The sequence below is a fragment of the Oratosquilla oratoria genome, chromosome 24 (assembly GCF_046742065.1).
Source record: "Oratosquilla oratoria isolate Oo_2021 chromosome 24, ASM4674206v1, whole genome shotgun sequence".
NCBI lineage: Eukaryota > Metazoa > Arthropoda > Malacostraca > Stomatopoda > Squillidae > Oratosquilla > Oratosquilla oratoria.
This window is the reverse complement of record NC_134800.1, coordinates 20,018,033-20,032,822: the sequence shown is the minus strand read 5'-3', so window position 1 is coordinate 20,032,822 and position 14,790 is coordinate 20,018,033. Positions and strand designations below refer to the sequence as shown.

At 48.3% G+C, this 14,790-nt stretch overlaps 1 protein-coding gene across 1 annotated transcript in view; it reads left to right on the top strand.

Annotated features, from left to right (window-relative positions):
- The first annotated feature begins 407 nt into the window (after positions 1 to 407).
- Positions 408 to 14,790, top strand: part of LOC143038519 (G1/S-specific cyclin-D2-like) — a 41,858-nt gene continuing 27,475 nt past the window's right edge. Inside the window, exons 1-2 of the mRNA XM_076207805.1 lie at positions 408 to 913; positions 3,501 to 3,716. Coding sequence (XP_076063920.1) covers positions 707 to 913; positions 3,501 to 3,716 — 423 coding nt within the window. The 5' untranslated portion in view covers positions 408 to 706. The remainder of the gene's footprint in view (positions 914 to 3,500; positions 3,717 to 14,790) is intronic.

Here is a 14,790-nt window from a genome sequence, read left to right as displayed (position 1 = left end):
AGAGTTTCTTTGCATCTAAATACTATATATATCTTAATAAGTTATCTGTGATACTAATATCGTATGTACTAGGTATAAAAGTAACCTGTTGTAATATATATAAGTAAGCAGTAAAGACTGTTTAAAATCAAACCGTAATTCATTCAAACAAATTTACACAAAATTCATCAGTTGAGATGCCACATAAGATATTTAAGATTTATTTATTTCAAAATCGTGTCCAAGAATTTTAATAAGAGTTACACATAGTTTGTAAAGTAATAATAAAAAAGTGGTAAGATAAAATATAATAAATAACTCGGAGACATATTCTGAAAATATATACAGCAATTTAAAGAGGGTGGCAACTCGGTCTAACACGAAATAGAACGCCCGGATTCTGAAAGTTCACGACTGGCCATGTCAGTGTGAGGCAGGAGGTTGCGAGAAGCGGTTGTCTCTTGCTGCCCTCACTTACTTGTGCCTACATAGTGAACTTCGTGTTCTCAGATACAACTCGTTATATAGAGACACTTTAATTGAATAGTAATTTTGAAATGCAACAGTAAATTACCAAAGGGATTGTTTTGTTCACATGTGATTTCCTTGTTTTAAGAGAAACATTGTTATATTCATTTATGAAGACTTAACCACGGTGTTATCAGTGTGAATAAAGAAACTTTCGACTGCTGCTTGGTAGTAACGTCCATCCAATCTGCCCATCACGATGGAAGACCTTTATTGCAATGAAACTCCTTGTTCATCAGAAGGGCCACTTGCACTAGAGGATCCAAATATATTGGAGAATGACAGAGTGCTTCATAACTTGGTGTATCTTCAGCGCTGGTATCTACCGACACAGAACTATTTCAGACACATCCAAGGAGACATACAGCCATACATGCGGAAGTGTGTTGCCAAGTGGATGCTGGATGTAAGTATATCCTGCCATAATTATCTTTGAATAAAATTTACTTTGTACTATCTCGTTCAAAGATTTGTGTATTTATGTGTAATTTCATAACGTATAATGCCGATCTAAACGAATCGCCAGTTATGCAGTACAATAAACTTTAATTTTGTTGAAGATGTATATTACTATAGAATCTTCCATCTTCACTGCCAGAGGGGCATGACAACTGAATAAATTCGCTTGCCATCGTCTAGGAAACAAACCCTCGCCTTTGAATATAGGAGACAGTTGATTGTATGTAGTTTGAGTCTTGTTACTATGCACTCGGGACTCATAGGCTGCCTATAGTATAGATCAACCGTGCTTAGTCACTCAGCGTGCTTCATACCCACTGCAATCCTCATCAGTCAAGATCACGATAATTATTTTTGTGGGTTTGCGAGATGTCGCATCCTCTGAAGATTTTACGATTAAATTCTGCGCGGATGCCATAAGGTTCCTGGGTTTGGTTGCACGGTTCTAAATTATCATTGTATAACAAATTTCATTTGTATTTTTTTCATCCTACGGTTCAGGATTGGGTTTGTATATAGGGGGCTTATATTTACTTATAAATCAACCAGTGAAGTTACAAGTGCGGAGACAAATCCGTTGACAAATGTCCGTTTTCATTGTTGTTATGCAATATTCAAACTAGATTTGATCCACGACTCGTTTTTAACGCTTGGAAACTTGATCATGATAGCCACAGTCGAATAACAAATGTTGAAACTATATTTTAAGGATAAAAGAAGTACCATTAGTAATTACTGAAAATAATGAAGAACAGTCAGCAGTTTAGTGGTGTCCGGTATGTATTGTGCTCGGCCGAAGAAATCTCAAACGTGTCGACTGTCCATCCTATTCACGGGTTTGACGTAACACTATCGTATATGGGCGAATGGTAGTTTGAACTACGAGAGTTAGTTTACAAGTAATTGTGTCCTTGTCTTGTGTTTAGTAGTTGTCTGTGGGCATAGTTACATTGCCTCGTTTTTGAACAGCTAGTAAGGTGGATTCTGTGTGTGTATGTGTAGTTGTTGGCTTAGCTGAAAACATCGAACTGTAGCTGTGTTTTTTTTTTACTCGTCACCAGCATCCTTGACCTTATTCTTCGGCTCTTCGCCCATGTCCCCATTCTCTGGGCGATGTCTCCCTTGACCTCGAGGTTCTGGTCTCCGGCGTGAGAACCCGAGAACGAACTGTCGAGGTATGCCGCTGTTCGCTCGTCCTCTCTCTCCACCACGTGGTTTGCGTTCTCGGACAGTCTCTGGCCCGTAGTTTCTTGGTAAACCTGAGGGAGCTACAAGTTTGTCCATTGCAAGTGACAGTTCCTATTTAGGTCCAGCGGGAGCTAGGCAGTCTCTCCATGGATGGGTCTAGGGGTACAAAGGCATGTTGCTGAGGTATCGGAGGAATTATGACAATTTTTTTTAATATATAGTAATTTGGGTCAAAATGTTGTCTAGAACTGTGTGTGTGTGTGTGTGTGTGTGTGTGTGTGTGTGGGCGCGCGCGCGCACCAATGTTTATGTATTGGTTGGGTGGGCTACACTAAACGTGAATGCGTGCGTGCGTGCGTGTTATGAGCTAAGGCATTCCTGTGCGTGGAAGTCTAGGTTCGGAATTAGTGTTGCCCGGTCGTAGGCCTACGTTGGTAGGCCACCAGGCCTTTCCTCCTCCTCCTCCTCCTCTCTTCCTTCTCTTTCTCTCTTCAGACCCAACGAAGGTCACCGCGTATATGTCAAATAGTTTCGAACGGTACAGGGTTACCCCAGAGTTAGGTAACTTGATTGTCTGTGTGTTGGTTATACCAACAGAACTCGTGGCACAGTGTTTGCTACACCGTGCAGACTTCATTGTGTGGTTCGAGTTCTTCAGCCTGAGTGGAACAACCTATTCTTTGGTGCTTGAATTGAGTTTCCATCGTAGAACACTATTGTCCCTCTCCAGTTAGCTCGGCTGTTAGTCTACACAGAGAAAGTATTCCACATGACAAGGCGTATTTTCTTAGAGTCCTAAGGCCCGAAGTGGGTTCTCATCACTTGCCGGTGACGTCCACTATCCCGTGCACATAGGTCCAAGGTGGTGGCTTCGGCCGCAGCTACGTGGCTGAGGTGTAAGCTACACCTTGAGAAAGTACGAAGCTTCTGCTGATCTGGGTAGGAAGTAGGGATTGGTGTAATCTTGTGTAACTTCAGTTTTGTCAGCCTTGTGTTGATCGTGACGTAATAGTTTCTGGTATAGTATGCATGGGATGGGGATTGCCATGAATCGTATTTTCTACAATCTGTCGTAAGGTAATCTATGATAAAAGGAAAAGGTTGTCTAAACTTGACAGTACACAATGTTCGCATGTAAACCACACATCCTCTCAAGACGTCAAAGTGGTTATCTCTTAACGTCTTCTTGAACAAGTAGATAAGTTATACGTCATGTCTTGTGTAACATTAGTGAGATACAGAGTAATAGAAGACTACTCGTGAGATCTTTGTTAGGGAACTAGCAAGACCTAATGTGAAATATTCATACTAACGTACGTTCTTCCCACCTTCTCCTCCTCCCACAGGTGTGTGAGGAGCAGAATTGTGAGGACCAGGTCTTCGTCACGTCAGTCAACTATATGGACAGGTTTTTGGGCTTGCATGTGTTGGAGAGAATGCAGCTGCAAATTCTCGGGGCTGCCTGCCTTCTGTTGGCCTCCAAGATGCGGCAGTGCAGGCATCTCTCGGTCGAAGTCCTCTCCTATTACACCGACTATTCCGTCACCCAGGAGGAGATCAAGGTAAGCTGAGAGGAACGTAATGTGTTTATGACCAAAGGTTTAGGGTGGGTGTGGTTTAAGTGGTTAGTGTGCTTGGGTGTCGCCCATGTGGGTGGTTGGGTGGGCTCGAATTCTTTCTGGTGGAGAGACACAGCATTCGTGTAAGGTATTCACCCTTGCATGTTTCCCCATAATCCCTTCTGTGTGTTTGCCCACTGGTGCCATGGGTGAGGTGGTTCCTTTAGAATGGAAGTCCAGTGAGCACACGTTGACATGTATTAAGTGGAACATCCATCACGGGAACGGTGGAACAAAACACACACACGCGCACACACACACACACACACACACACACACACACACACACACACACACACACACACACACAGTGACACTCAAGAACCTGCATTCGGTCATTATTTCGTATGAGCGTAGTGAGGGTATGCAGGGTTGCCAATCGCTGTCTTCATTGTCGTCCCACCCTCAGTGCTGCCAACCGCAATGCCCTCCTTACATGCACATGGGCATGCATTTCACGGGAAACCTGAGGCTCACGTTCACATAAACTCACATTTGGGGGATACTTACGTGTTCACACTCACGTGTTCAATGCCTTGCTTGTTTAAGCATGCAGACCTAAGGCGTGGGCGCGTGAGCAGCTGCATGACCGTTTGTACCCTTGAAATGTCCCGTGCCTGAGCATGTTGGCATGAACAAAGACGTGTTTCAAGATGTCTGCCTGATTGGATATCCACTTCTCTCTCTTCACGGGTAAATCGTCTCCCTTCGTAGAGAAGTGGTTGGCAAGAGTTAGGGTCTGTGTCAGAGCGCGCGCGCGCACACACACACACACACACACACACACACACACACACACACACACACACACACACACACACACACACACACACACACACACACACACTCTTCTGGTCATTGGCGCCAGCTTGCTGTTATTGCTTTACCCCCACCACCACAGGTGAGAAGAGTGAGATAAAGCCCTCGATTTCGATAATGTGTTGATCCAGGAAGGCGCCTGGGTGCGCTCTCACCCTGGGAAAAGTTCTTGGCGTTTTCTGAATTGTTGCGACAGTTGACGAGATGGCGGGGCGGTTATCATCCTGTGTCTCGAAGAGGAGGTGGGGTGGGGTGGGGTGGAGTTCACTGATGAGCTCTCGAATGTGCTGATTCTCTCTCTCTCTCTCTCTCTCTCTCTCTCTCTCTCTCTCTCTCTCTCTCTCTCTCTGTGTGTGTGTGTGTGTGTGTGTGTCTTCTCTTGCTCATCTCTCTTTCCTCTTTCTCTCTCTCTTTAATATCCCACCAATAAACGTGATAAAATTCGATTGAGAGCCCCTGTGAGCCAATACGATGTCAGGAGTTAGGTTCCGCCTGCAGGCTCCTTGTCTACAGCAGGAGTCTTCTGCGGGTACCACAAGAAGTCTTATCAGTGACCCTTACTGGACACAAGCACCTCCGCGAGTCTCTCTCTCTCTCTCTCTCTCTCTCTCTCTCTCTCTCTCTCTCTCTCTCTCTCTCTCTCTCTCTCTCTCTCTCTCTCTCTCTCAAGTAGGAGGCTCGACATTCCAGCAGGATGGTCACCAGTCATCTCGGGTCAGGACCCTGCGTCTGAGGAATGACTGTTTCGTTTCCGGAGGCCTAGGAATGTGTGTGTGTGTAGAGGGAGGCGGGTGGGGAGGGGGGCTCCTCCTCTCGCCCTCCGGTACCCACGTTTTTGCCCGATGCCCCTGTCTGCGTTTTTGTTCCTCTGTTCTGTTTGTCCATCCCGGTTGGGTTGTCACTGAAAACAATGCTATCGGGTTGTAAAAGTCGGCTGCTTTATGGCACTGATGGAAGTTCTCCTGGAGGAGGAGGTTGTGGTCTCAGGAGAAACCTAAGAAGGGCGGCGGGAGGATAATGTATTCCTGCGACGTCGCCCGCTGCCTCATTAAGGTCCTCTCAGACACGCCGCTAAGGGCCTTCCCGAGGTAAGCTAGGAGGTCTCCCGGTGTCCTTCTGTCCTTTCTCATTGTGCCTTTCTCGTCCTTGGGGTGGCTGAGTCGTGGAGGCGCTGTTTCCACCCTTTCAGTGACCAGATGGACTGGGTTTTATGATGGCAATAGGTATCAAGGCCTAATGCATTGTTAACACCATGCATTCGTATCTCTCTCTCTCTCTCTCTCATAAGAGCATAAGAATGAAGGAGACTGCAAGAGACCATAAGGCCTACACTAGGCAGCTCCGTATCCATCACTACCTGTCATCCCCTTCCATAAAGTTGTCTAATCGTTTCTTAAAACAACTGATAGTTTCAGCGCTTACTACATGGTTACTAAGTTTATTCCATTCGTCGATCACCCTATTAGTAAACCAATTCTTCCCTACTCTCTCTCTCTTCTCAGCTTATAATTGGGTGGTGGGTATGACCAAAGGGTCAGCCTCTTTCATCAAAAGCTCAGCAAGGGTTGCAGGAGCTATGTTGCAAGGTTCTATCAACACCCGTGGGCTTGCAATGGCATCACCCCAGGGGGGCTGGGTTGCTTTGCAGTACACATAAGGCCCAACTCTGGGTGGCGGTATACTGTATTCAAAGGTGGTTAGGTCACTGACGAGGGGAAACCAACTCCCATACTCCCCCTACTCTACCACTCCCTTTCCCATCAGTTAGTCACACGCTCTTGAAGACCGGCCATAATGTTTCTTTTATTACCTTCTCGTTCTTTATTTCACATTTTTCTACATTAGCAAGACCATCGTCCCTCTCGCCACTTTCTGGTCCTCAATAGTGTTCTCTTTCCTTACTACCTTCAATTATCCTTTTTTCCTCTATTTCCCGCCATCTCCGTCTCTCGTTATTCTTTTTATCATTATGATCTTCATCCCCACCTCCTCGTCTATTTCTTCCGAAGTTCCCTTCCTGCTCGTATATCTCGTGTCCTTCCATCCCATCCTCTCTCTCTCCCTCTCCCTTCCCCTCCCCTATTCTTCCTTTGGCTCCTCCCCTCCTCCCCCACCGCCACTACCTCCTCTACTCCCCTCTCCTCTCCTCTCCTCCACTCTTCTTTCCTCTACTCCCCTCTCGTATCCTCCACTCTCCTCTTCTCTCATGCCTTGTCTTGCCTTGAGGTCTCTCTCTTCCCGGAGAGGATCACAAGAGTCCCCGAGTATCCGTTAACAGCTCTTCCCCCTTGTTGGATCCGGTCGCCTCTCACGATGTCACAGGGGGTGCCCTCAGGGGGTGGAGGAGGGCGGAGGGGGAGGGAGTCGTCGTTGATGCGAACAGGGTCGTCCTGCAGAAATTATTCATGCAGTCGGTAGGTAGAAAAGTAACTGCAATCTCATACCCAAAAGATAATCACGTGTTATGCTCACTGAGAGACGACAGTTGTTGCTCCAAGTGAATTCGATTTTTTTTTGTGAAGCTGTTGATGTGTTTTATACATTAATCGACTTATGGGAATGGATAATGTTCGTGTGATGAAAATGTATAACTGGAAGGATATACATTTTGCATAGCTAACTCCAGGAGATAGGGCATAGCCGATATCCTATACTGTACACCGTTCATAGGAAGAGACAAGGTTTTAACCTAGCAACAGAAAACATCTAGGGGAAAATCAGCCAAAGAACAGAAACCCTTTAGTTCGAAAAGGCGAGCTGCAGAAGGCGGAGGGGTTGTGGTCCAGGGGAGGGAGGGGCTTCAGGATCTGAAAGGTCCTGAAAGGTCTTGGGAACTTGTGCGCGTGTTGGTGGGGGGCACGGGGAGGGGAAGGGAGGGGGGCTTATGGTATACCTTATCAGATGCTTCCGAATGGGTCTGGACAAGGAGTTGACTAGCCCAGCGTACATTTTATCGTTCTTGCCCTCACCACATCTCTTTGGTGTGGGAACGTACCACCACCACCTCCCCTCTCCCCCTTCACCAAGCATGGTAAAGACCTCACGCCCCTAAATCCTGACAACATCTTCCAATCCCACTTCGCGTGGTTCCTTACCTGCTGGCCATTGGGCCCCTCTCTTCGTCTTCCCTATCTGTAGGCTGCCCTGCTTTCTTTAGGTACGTTATGCTACCTCCGGCCCGGGAGTTCTTGTGCAAATGTGCGCGCGTTGGTGATGGAACTGCGCCCTCTTTCCCGCATGCCTTATGCACTTCCCTCCAACGCGACTGTCACCACGACTTAGATTTCACCCGTATTTTATTATTCACGGAGTGCTTGCGAGCGACATGACCGGGAGCACGGGGTGGGGGTGGGGGGGAGGGTTAGTCCTCCCCACCCTCATCCCATCTTTGTGCATGTATTTGTTTCCACATCTTTGTCCTCCTCCCCCTCCCTCCTCCTCCTCCTCCTCCTCCTCCTCCTCCTCCTCCTCCTCCTCCTCCTCCACCACCTCCACCACCACCACTTCCCATCCTCTGCCACTGTATACAAGTAATAGTACGTTTTCTCCTGCCCTCCGTGTGGGAAAGCTGCAACCATAGTTCTTGCATTATGGAGAAACAACCGAGCTCTTGTATGCGTGTGGTCCAACACCCGTCTGAAGAAGGCGCAGTAGGCGGCGTTCGTGATTGCGGGGGAGGGTGGGGTGGGGGCGGCAGGGAACTCGCGGGCCGTTGAGTACTCCATCAGGCGCGAAGGCAGGTTAGGTCGTCCTGTGGACAAGCATGAAGGCCTCCACCTCCTCTTCCTCCAGGTCCTCCTCCTCCTCCTCCGGATGATTCGTCATCATCACCGACCCTCGCTTCTCCAAATGACACAGGTTTCCCCCCATGTTGTACTCAAGACGCCCCATGGGGTAGACTCCCATTTCGTGTGTCATGAACTCCCCCCAACCCCCCACCCCTCCTCTCTCGGGTGTGCTTAGCGACCGGAGTACCCCAGGGTAACAGATGGAAGAACAACGACAGCAAGCGAGGAACTTGACCCTCACCTCCGGACCACTGACGACTGTCTCCGGCACCAGAACCCCGGCTGGTTCTGTCGCCGCAGCTTCTTTCTTATCGTCACCGGATGTTAATCAAACCCCGCAGTTTTGGGATGCCCGGTTACGCAAGTAATTTCAGGACGTAACACGTGGAAATGTAATACAGTTCGATTAAATGAGACGATGGGGCCTCCAGTATGTTGCCTGTGCACGTGTGTGCGCGCGCGCGCGCGCGTATGTATCCTCACCCACACATAGTTTTGGGTGTGTTTGGGGTATTTCATCATTACATAGGGGAGCCAGTTGATTCTCCAATGAATTTGTTCTAATGTGGAATACAACACGAGGAGAATCAGGGTAGGGGCGGAGGCTAGGTTGGTGTGGTATGACAAGAAGACCCCAAAGGGCGTATCCATCATCCCTCCTGACGGTGCAGGTCCTCAGGGGGTCGGGGAGGCCGTGTGTGTTGATGTTCGTCTGGCTACATGCGTATCGTTTTACATCGATTTGAGCCGCATCTTGTGGGGAGGAGCGTGTGACTTCGTGTCGTGGTCATCAAGCAGTCTCCCCCCCCCCCCGGAAAATGTTCCTTGTATGGGCTCCGGGAATTTTCGTATACAATTAAGATCAAACACGAAGACTTTTAGTGCCGAGTGCCAACGCCCTCTTCCCAGGTACTTTTGTCCCTGGTTTTGATGATCAGTTACCCGCAGTTTCGTTGTCAGTTTTAGACTGAAGCGCCTATCTATAGGGGGATTAGACTGTCACGTGACCTCGAGATTGGCCATCCGAATTTTGGCAAGGGTGGGTTCCCTGCTGACAAAGCACAAAAAGGTTTGATGTACACGGAGGTTCTTTGCTTGTTTCTATGAGACTTCTGAGATTAAGGGCATTAACGAAACGTTCAACTATGTATGTGCGCGCGCGCGAGGTGAATTACGTGTTTGCTGACGTTTAACTAAACCGAAACTACAGTTACGGAATCGTTAAGTCTTTTTCTTAGCGGGTGAGTCATCAGCAGATAACACATTCTCGCCCGAAGGAAAGAAAATAAGACGTGGGAGGAAAAAAAAACCTTGTTTAGGTAATTTGAGGCTTCATCTCGTCAAGTGAGGGGCGCGTCCCCGGGCGGGTCCTCCCTCAATCCCGGGGCTCACAAGACGTCTTGTTTTGGGAAGAGGTCAGGTTGCGTGGGAACTCAGGTCAGCGACAAGTCATCCGCTAAATGGAGCTTAGAGCTTTGTGGGGGCCCCATGGCCGTGAGAGTGATTCCTCCTCCCCCCCCCCATCTCTCTCTCTCTCTCTTTCTTTCTTTCTTTATTTATTTATTTTTTTGTGTGGGGTTTGATTTAACATAGTCTTTGATAATGAGCTGGACTCGTGATCAACAGTAGAATGTGAGCTCCATAGTTCATATGGCCTCGTGTGTGTGTGCGCGTTTGCCCCTCCCTCTCACTCGTCCTTTCAGCCTCTCACTTCCTCCCCCTCTCCCTCCCTCCCACCCTCCCCGCATTCTACTTCGATCAATCAACTTCGTCACAGTCCGCAGAAGTTACGTCTGTGCCTATTATACCCGTCCTTCGTACGGGTCTTATGTCGCGCTGTTCCGCTCCGAGCTCCTTACCTTTGACAGATTTTTTCCTGCGTTACGGCGAGCCGCCATGAGGATTGTGTATCCGCCCCCACCTCCTTCTCTAATGCTTGTGACAGGTTCTTGACACCTAGAACAGGTTTGACAATGCCTGGGCCTTTAGGACCTCCGGAGCGGTTCTCCCGAAGACCACCCGGAGGAGGAAGAGGAGTGGCTAGCTTTCGATTCGCCGGGACGACAACAACAACGCTCTTACATCTCCTGCCTCTTCAGAGGTCGTGGAGTAGGAAGGAAGAGAAGGGAGGCGGAGGGGTGGGGGAGAGGACGCCTACAACTCCAGTCTCTTCAAGAGGTCGTGGAGGAGAGAGAGAGAGAGAGAGAGAGAGTGAGTGAAGACACTTCGGTTGTTGTCGAGTAGCGTGGGTTTCGTTCCCTCTGATTCAGCCAACATTACGCGCTCCGCACCTACGCCCACACTCTTCCTCCGCGTTCCTCATTTCGACCTCGCCCTCCACTTTCACTCCCGACACGGACGCCCTCGAGACAGTGTTCAGACAAGGGGCGGGAGGAGGGGGCAGCCCTTGGATGATTAAAACCGTATGGTCACGCCCACTACTTTATTAATGTTACAATCTCTCTCTCTCTCTCTCTCTCTCTCTCTCTCTCTCTCTCTCTCTCTCTCTCTCTCTCTCTCTCTCTTCTCCCTCTTCTCCCTCTTCTCCCTCTTCTCCCTCCCTATCTCTATTTCTATTTCTCAATCTTCTACAGAAAGTTCGCCACTTGCCACACCGGACTGGCTGCATGGTGTACAGCTATCGTCACCATTTACTTCCCCGAATAATCCTCTTATCGCACCTCTTTCATCACTTCAGCTAATGCTGATGCCACTCTCCCCGGAGCCCTAGGCTAACGAATTCCTCCTCCTTTGTGTCCTTTGTCATCCTGTTCTTCTTTCTTTTCCTATTTCTTCTCGCCCTTGCAGTTTTCATTTTCTTTCGCTTTCTCCGCCCTTGTAGTTTTCATTTTCTTTCGCTTTCTCCGCCACTGTCATTGTGTCCTTGTTATTCCCTTTTCCATAACCACTTCTTCCTCTTATTGTCCTCCGTGACGCTTTTCGGAGAAGAGGAGTGTCCCCGCCTATCTACCTTGTTCTTCATTCATTTGCCGCCTCCTCTTCTCGCAAGTGCTCTCTGCTCCCTTCCAGCGACGACATTCTTTTGTTTTTTTCAGAGTCCCTCCAGTTTCCTTATTATTATGTCTAGTACTTGACGAGTTTTACGCTTTGCGTTCATCCCACGATCGTTTTCCACGTGAACTGATAAAGAGAATCCTCTAACGGTAGCTAAGAAGGGATAAACGGGTCTACAAAAACCTCATGCAATTACGGGATGAAATAGCTGTTAGGGTTTAATAGACCAATCGTGCATCAATTGCATTTGACATAATTTTGAGATTTCATTAGAAGGTCAGACCAATCTCCCCATTTCAGACTAAAGACAGACCCTCATCAGATTAGAGTCGCTTGTCAATGAATAAAACAGAAATTGGCTTGAAGAGGAGTCGGGAGCGGAAGGTGGGTGAGCGTTGACTGTAGGATTACTAGGGAACTTGTGATGTCGGACATCATAGCCGTTCACTGACTGTTTCCTGTTGAGTGTGCGGTAAAATGGTTTAGAACAATGGTGGGTTGGGGAGGGAGTTCTATTCACGCCGAAGGGTCGGGGGACAGCCCCCTAGCCGACGTAATCCTTTGGGGGTAATTATAGTCTCTGTGTGAGGGCACGGACCATTGAGGACTCGAACCCAACCTTTTCTCTCCCGAAAGTTCAACGGATGTGGCGTTGAGGTTTGGTTTAGTTTTTCGTTTTGCGCGCGCGTGTCCTTTAGGAGATTTTGAGGAGTGCTTCCGTTGTCAGTCACCAGCACAAATGACATTAAGAGGTCTTTGGACAAAATTATATGTCTAGTATAATTAATTGTAAATGGTATTCTGTATAATTTTGTGTCGTGATTTTAGGGATATTTACCTCGCGTTCAGGTTGGAGCGACACGGACCAATTGGTCCCTGCCAGGAGACTCTTGGAAAGGAGCATAGACTAGAAGACATTGCCATGCTGAGGGGAACCTCACTGATAGGGTGTTCTTGGGTGGTCGTGCTTGAGATTGTCTTTTAGTTCGAGGATTTTAATCATTCTGGCTGTCCCACATATCACACACACACACACACACACACACACACACACACACACACACACACACACACACACACACACACACACACACACACACACACACAATTTCCTTTCTTCCGAGGGTCCTTCCTATTTCTTACAGCTATCCATTCCTTCTCTTCTCCTTCTTCCACTTTCCCCCTACCCTTCCTTTTCCCATTCACCCGTCCTCCCCCTTCCCTTCCACTTCGTCTTCTCCCTTCCCTTCTCTTTCGCGTGCGACTCCATCATATTGTCATCGAGGCGCCCCCCCCCCACTCTCCCCCTCCCCCCCTCCACAGCAACCGATGCATTGAGTCAATTCGTTACGGCTCAAGAGTCAGGCCCTTGGCTATCAAGGCTCATCTGAAGGAACCGCCTTTTGTCCCTCAACCCTTGCATTCGAGCCTCTGCTACCCAGTCTCTCCCGGGCCTGTCTCGGTCTCCGTCGGTCCTCTCTCTACACAACAACACAAAGTAATAATGGTAGTAATAATTTTAATAAATGCAAAACTCGTTTCGTGCGAATTGACATCATCATTATCATAACCATCATCATAATTTTTTACTTACGATGGTGGTGGGGTGGGAGGAAGGGGATAGATGCCATATGTTGAGCTCCCAAATGACCCTTTCAGTCCTATAGACCCATTAGGCGCCACTAGACCCCTCGAATCATGATAATGGACCAGAGCTCGCACCTTGGCCGTGTCCATCCAGCACCTCGTAGCTATGTCAGGGGAAGATGTGACAGTAAGATAGCCGGAGGGAGGTAGGGGAGGGAACATTACCTTGCGTACGCGTATTATCTCTTATATTTTCCCAAACCCGTTCATTAAATGGTTCTTCGATCCGGTAAGCAGTGGAGGCCGAATTAATTACCCCCTGCCGATGTTGAAATTAGGTAGAACATAGTTTTTAGCCAATTACGAAGCCAATTAAGGCGTTTCCAGGGAATTGATCAAATCCACCAAACACTAATTTACAGCACCCGTCAAGTTCGGCGACCTGACTTCACTCTGACCTGAGGTGACCTGGGCAGTCGGGGTGACCTTACATTTGCTCCAGTTGCCCTGGCAGCTGCGCCACGATGAGTAGGCGATAACCAGCGTTTGGGACCTTCGGGCAGTATCGCGGCGGAGGAGGAAAAGTAACTTTAAAGTGAGCTTCATTCCTCAATTAAGAAGGAGTCTCTTGTCAATAAAGAATGCTGCGTGGTTCTGGTCCAGAGGGGTGTCATCCCCTTGTGGACAGATCCTCACGGGGTACTTTTCCCATAGGGAATTCCCCTCTCCCCCTCTATACAAACAAAACCGGGTTGACTACATTTAGTCGAACTTGGCGGAGTCACGGGGGGAGAGGGGAATCTCCAGGAAGGGAAAAACAACCACGTGGGAATGTTACTCGGGAGTTTGGCGGAGGGGTTCATACCCACAGGGGAGGTGTTCGTACCTCTGATGTCCATATACCCGATTATACCCCGGGTTTGAGAACGATAATCTTGGTTACCAGTTCGATCGACATAAACCTCATCAGTGCGGCAGCGAAGACTTCAAGGACTCGCTCTTCTTCTGCCTCCGGCCGCTTCCTTTCAGTCGTCAGTACTCTTCACTTTGTCCTCAGAAAAGAATCCCTCACGCCTCTAGGATTCAGTTGACTGTAACTTTTTAATCGATTAGAGCCTCAATGGCAAGAACCGAAGCAGGGGGCCAGGTTGCCCCAAAAGATGTTTCATAGTCGAGCGGACTCGCGCTAAGGAGGACCCAGTGGGACGTGCCCCCGAGCGAAGGGGGTCTCCTGTGGGTGTTAGGAAGCCTGCGTCAGCCTTCTGCTGTGACCCCATTCAAGCGTCAAGGGCCTGTCCGATAGACACCACACTCTTCTGCATCCCTTTCATGTCTCCCAGTACCTGGGTCTTCGCTATTGAAGGTCTCCTAATTGTTCGGGGCAGATGTTCGAGGATCCGAACTCGGGGAAAAGAGACGCGTAGGTTCCGCTGCCGTCTCAAGACCTTTTACTTCGTGCGAAGTACCGCCCGCATTACGAGATCTTCTGAAATCTATCCTCATCAAGGGATAAGAGATGAGTCCCTTATGGAGCAATACGATGTAACATGAAACTATCGTCTGTAGTTTCAGACATCCTTTACGAGGTCCTCGAGTGGTCTTCGAGTGGATTTCGTTGTTTCAGAACTCGAAGGACCCCGCGCACCGTCGCTTTCCCCAAAGAGCTTCTGTACGAAGGTTCTCAAGAGTCGGAAACGACGATTTTGACTGGGAGACAAGTCGAAGACTTTGAAGAAGCAAGGGGGCCCTTATACGTGTGTGTGTGTATGTGTATTTTATTATTATTATTAATTATTATTATTATTATT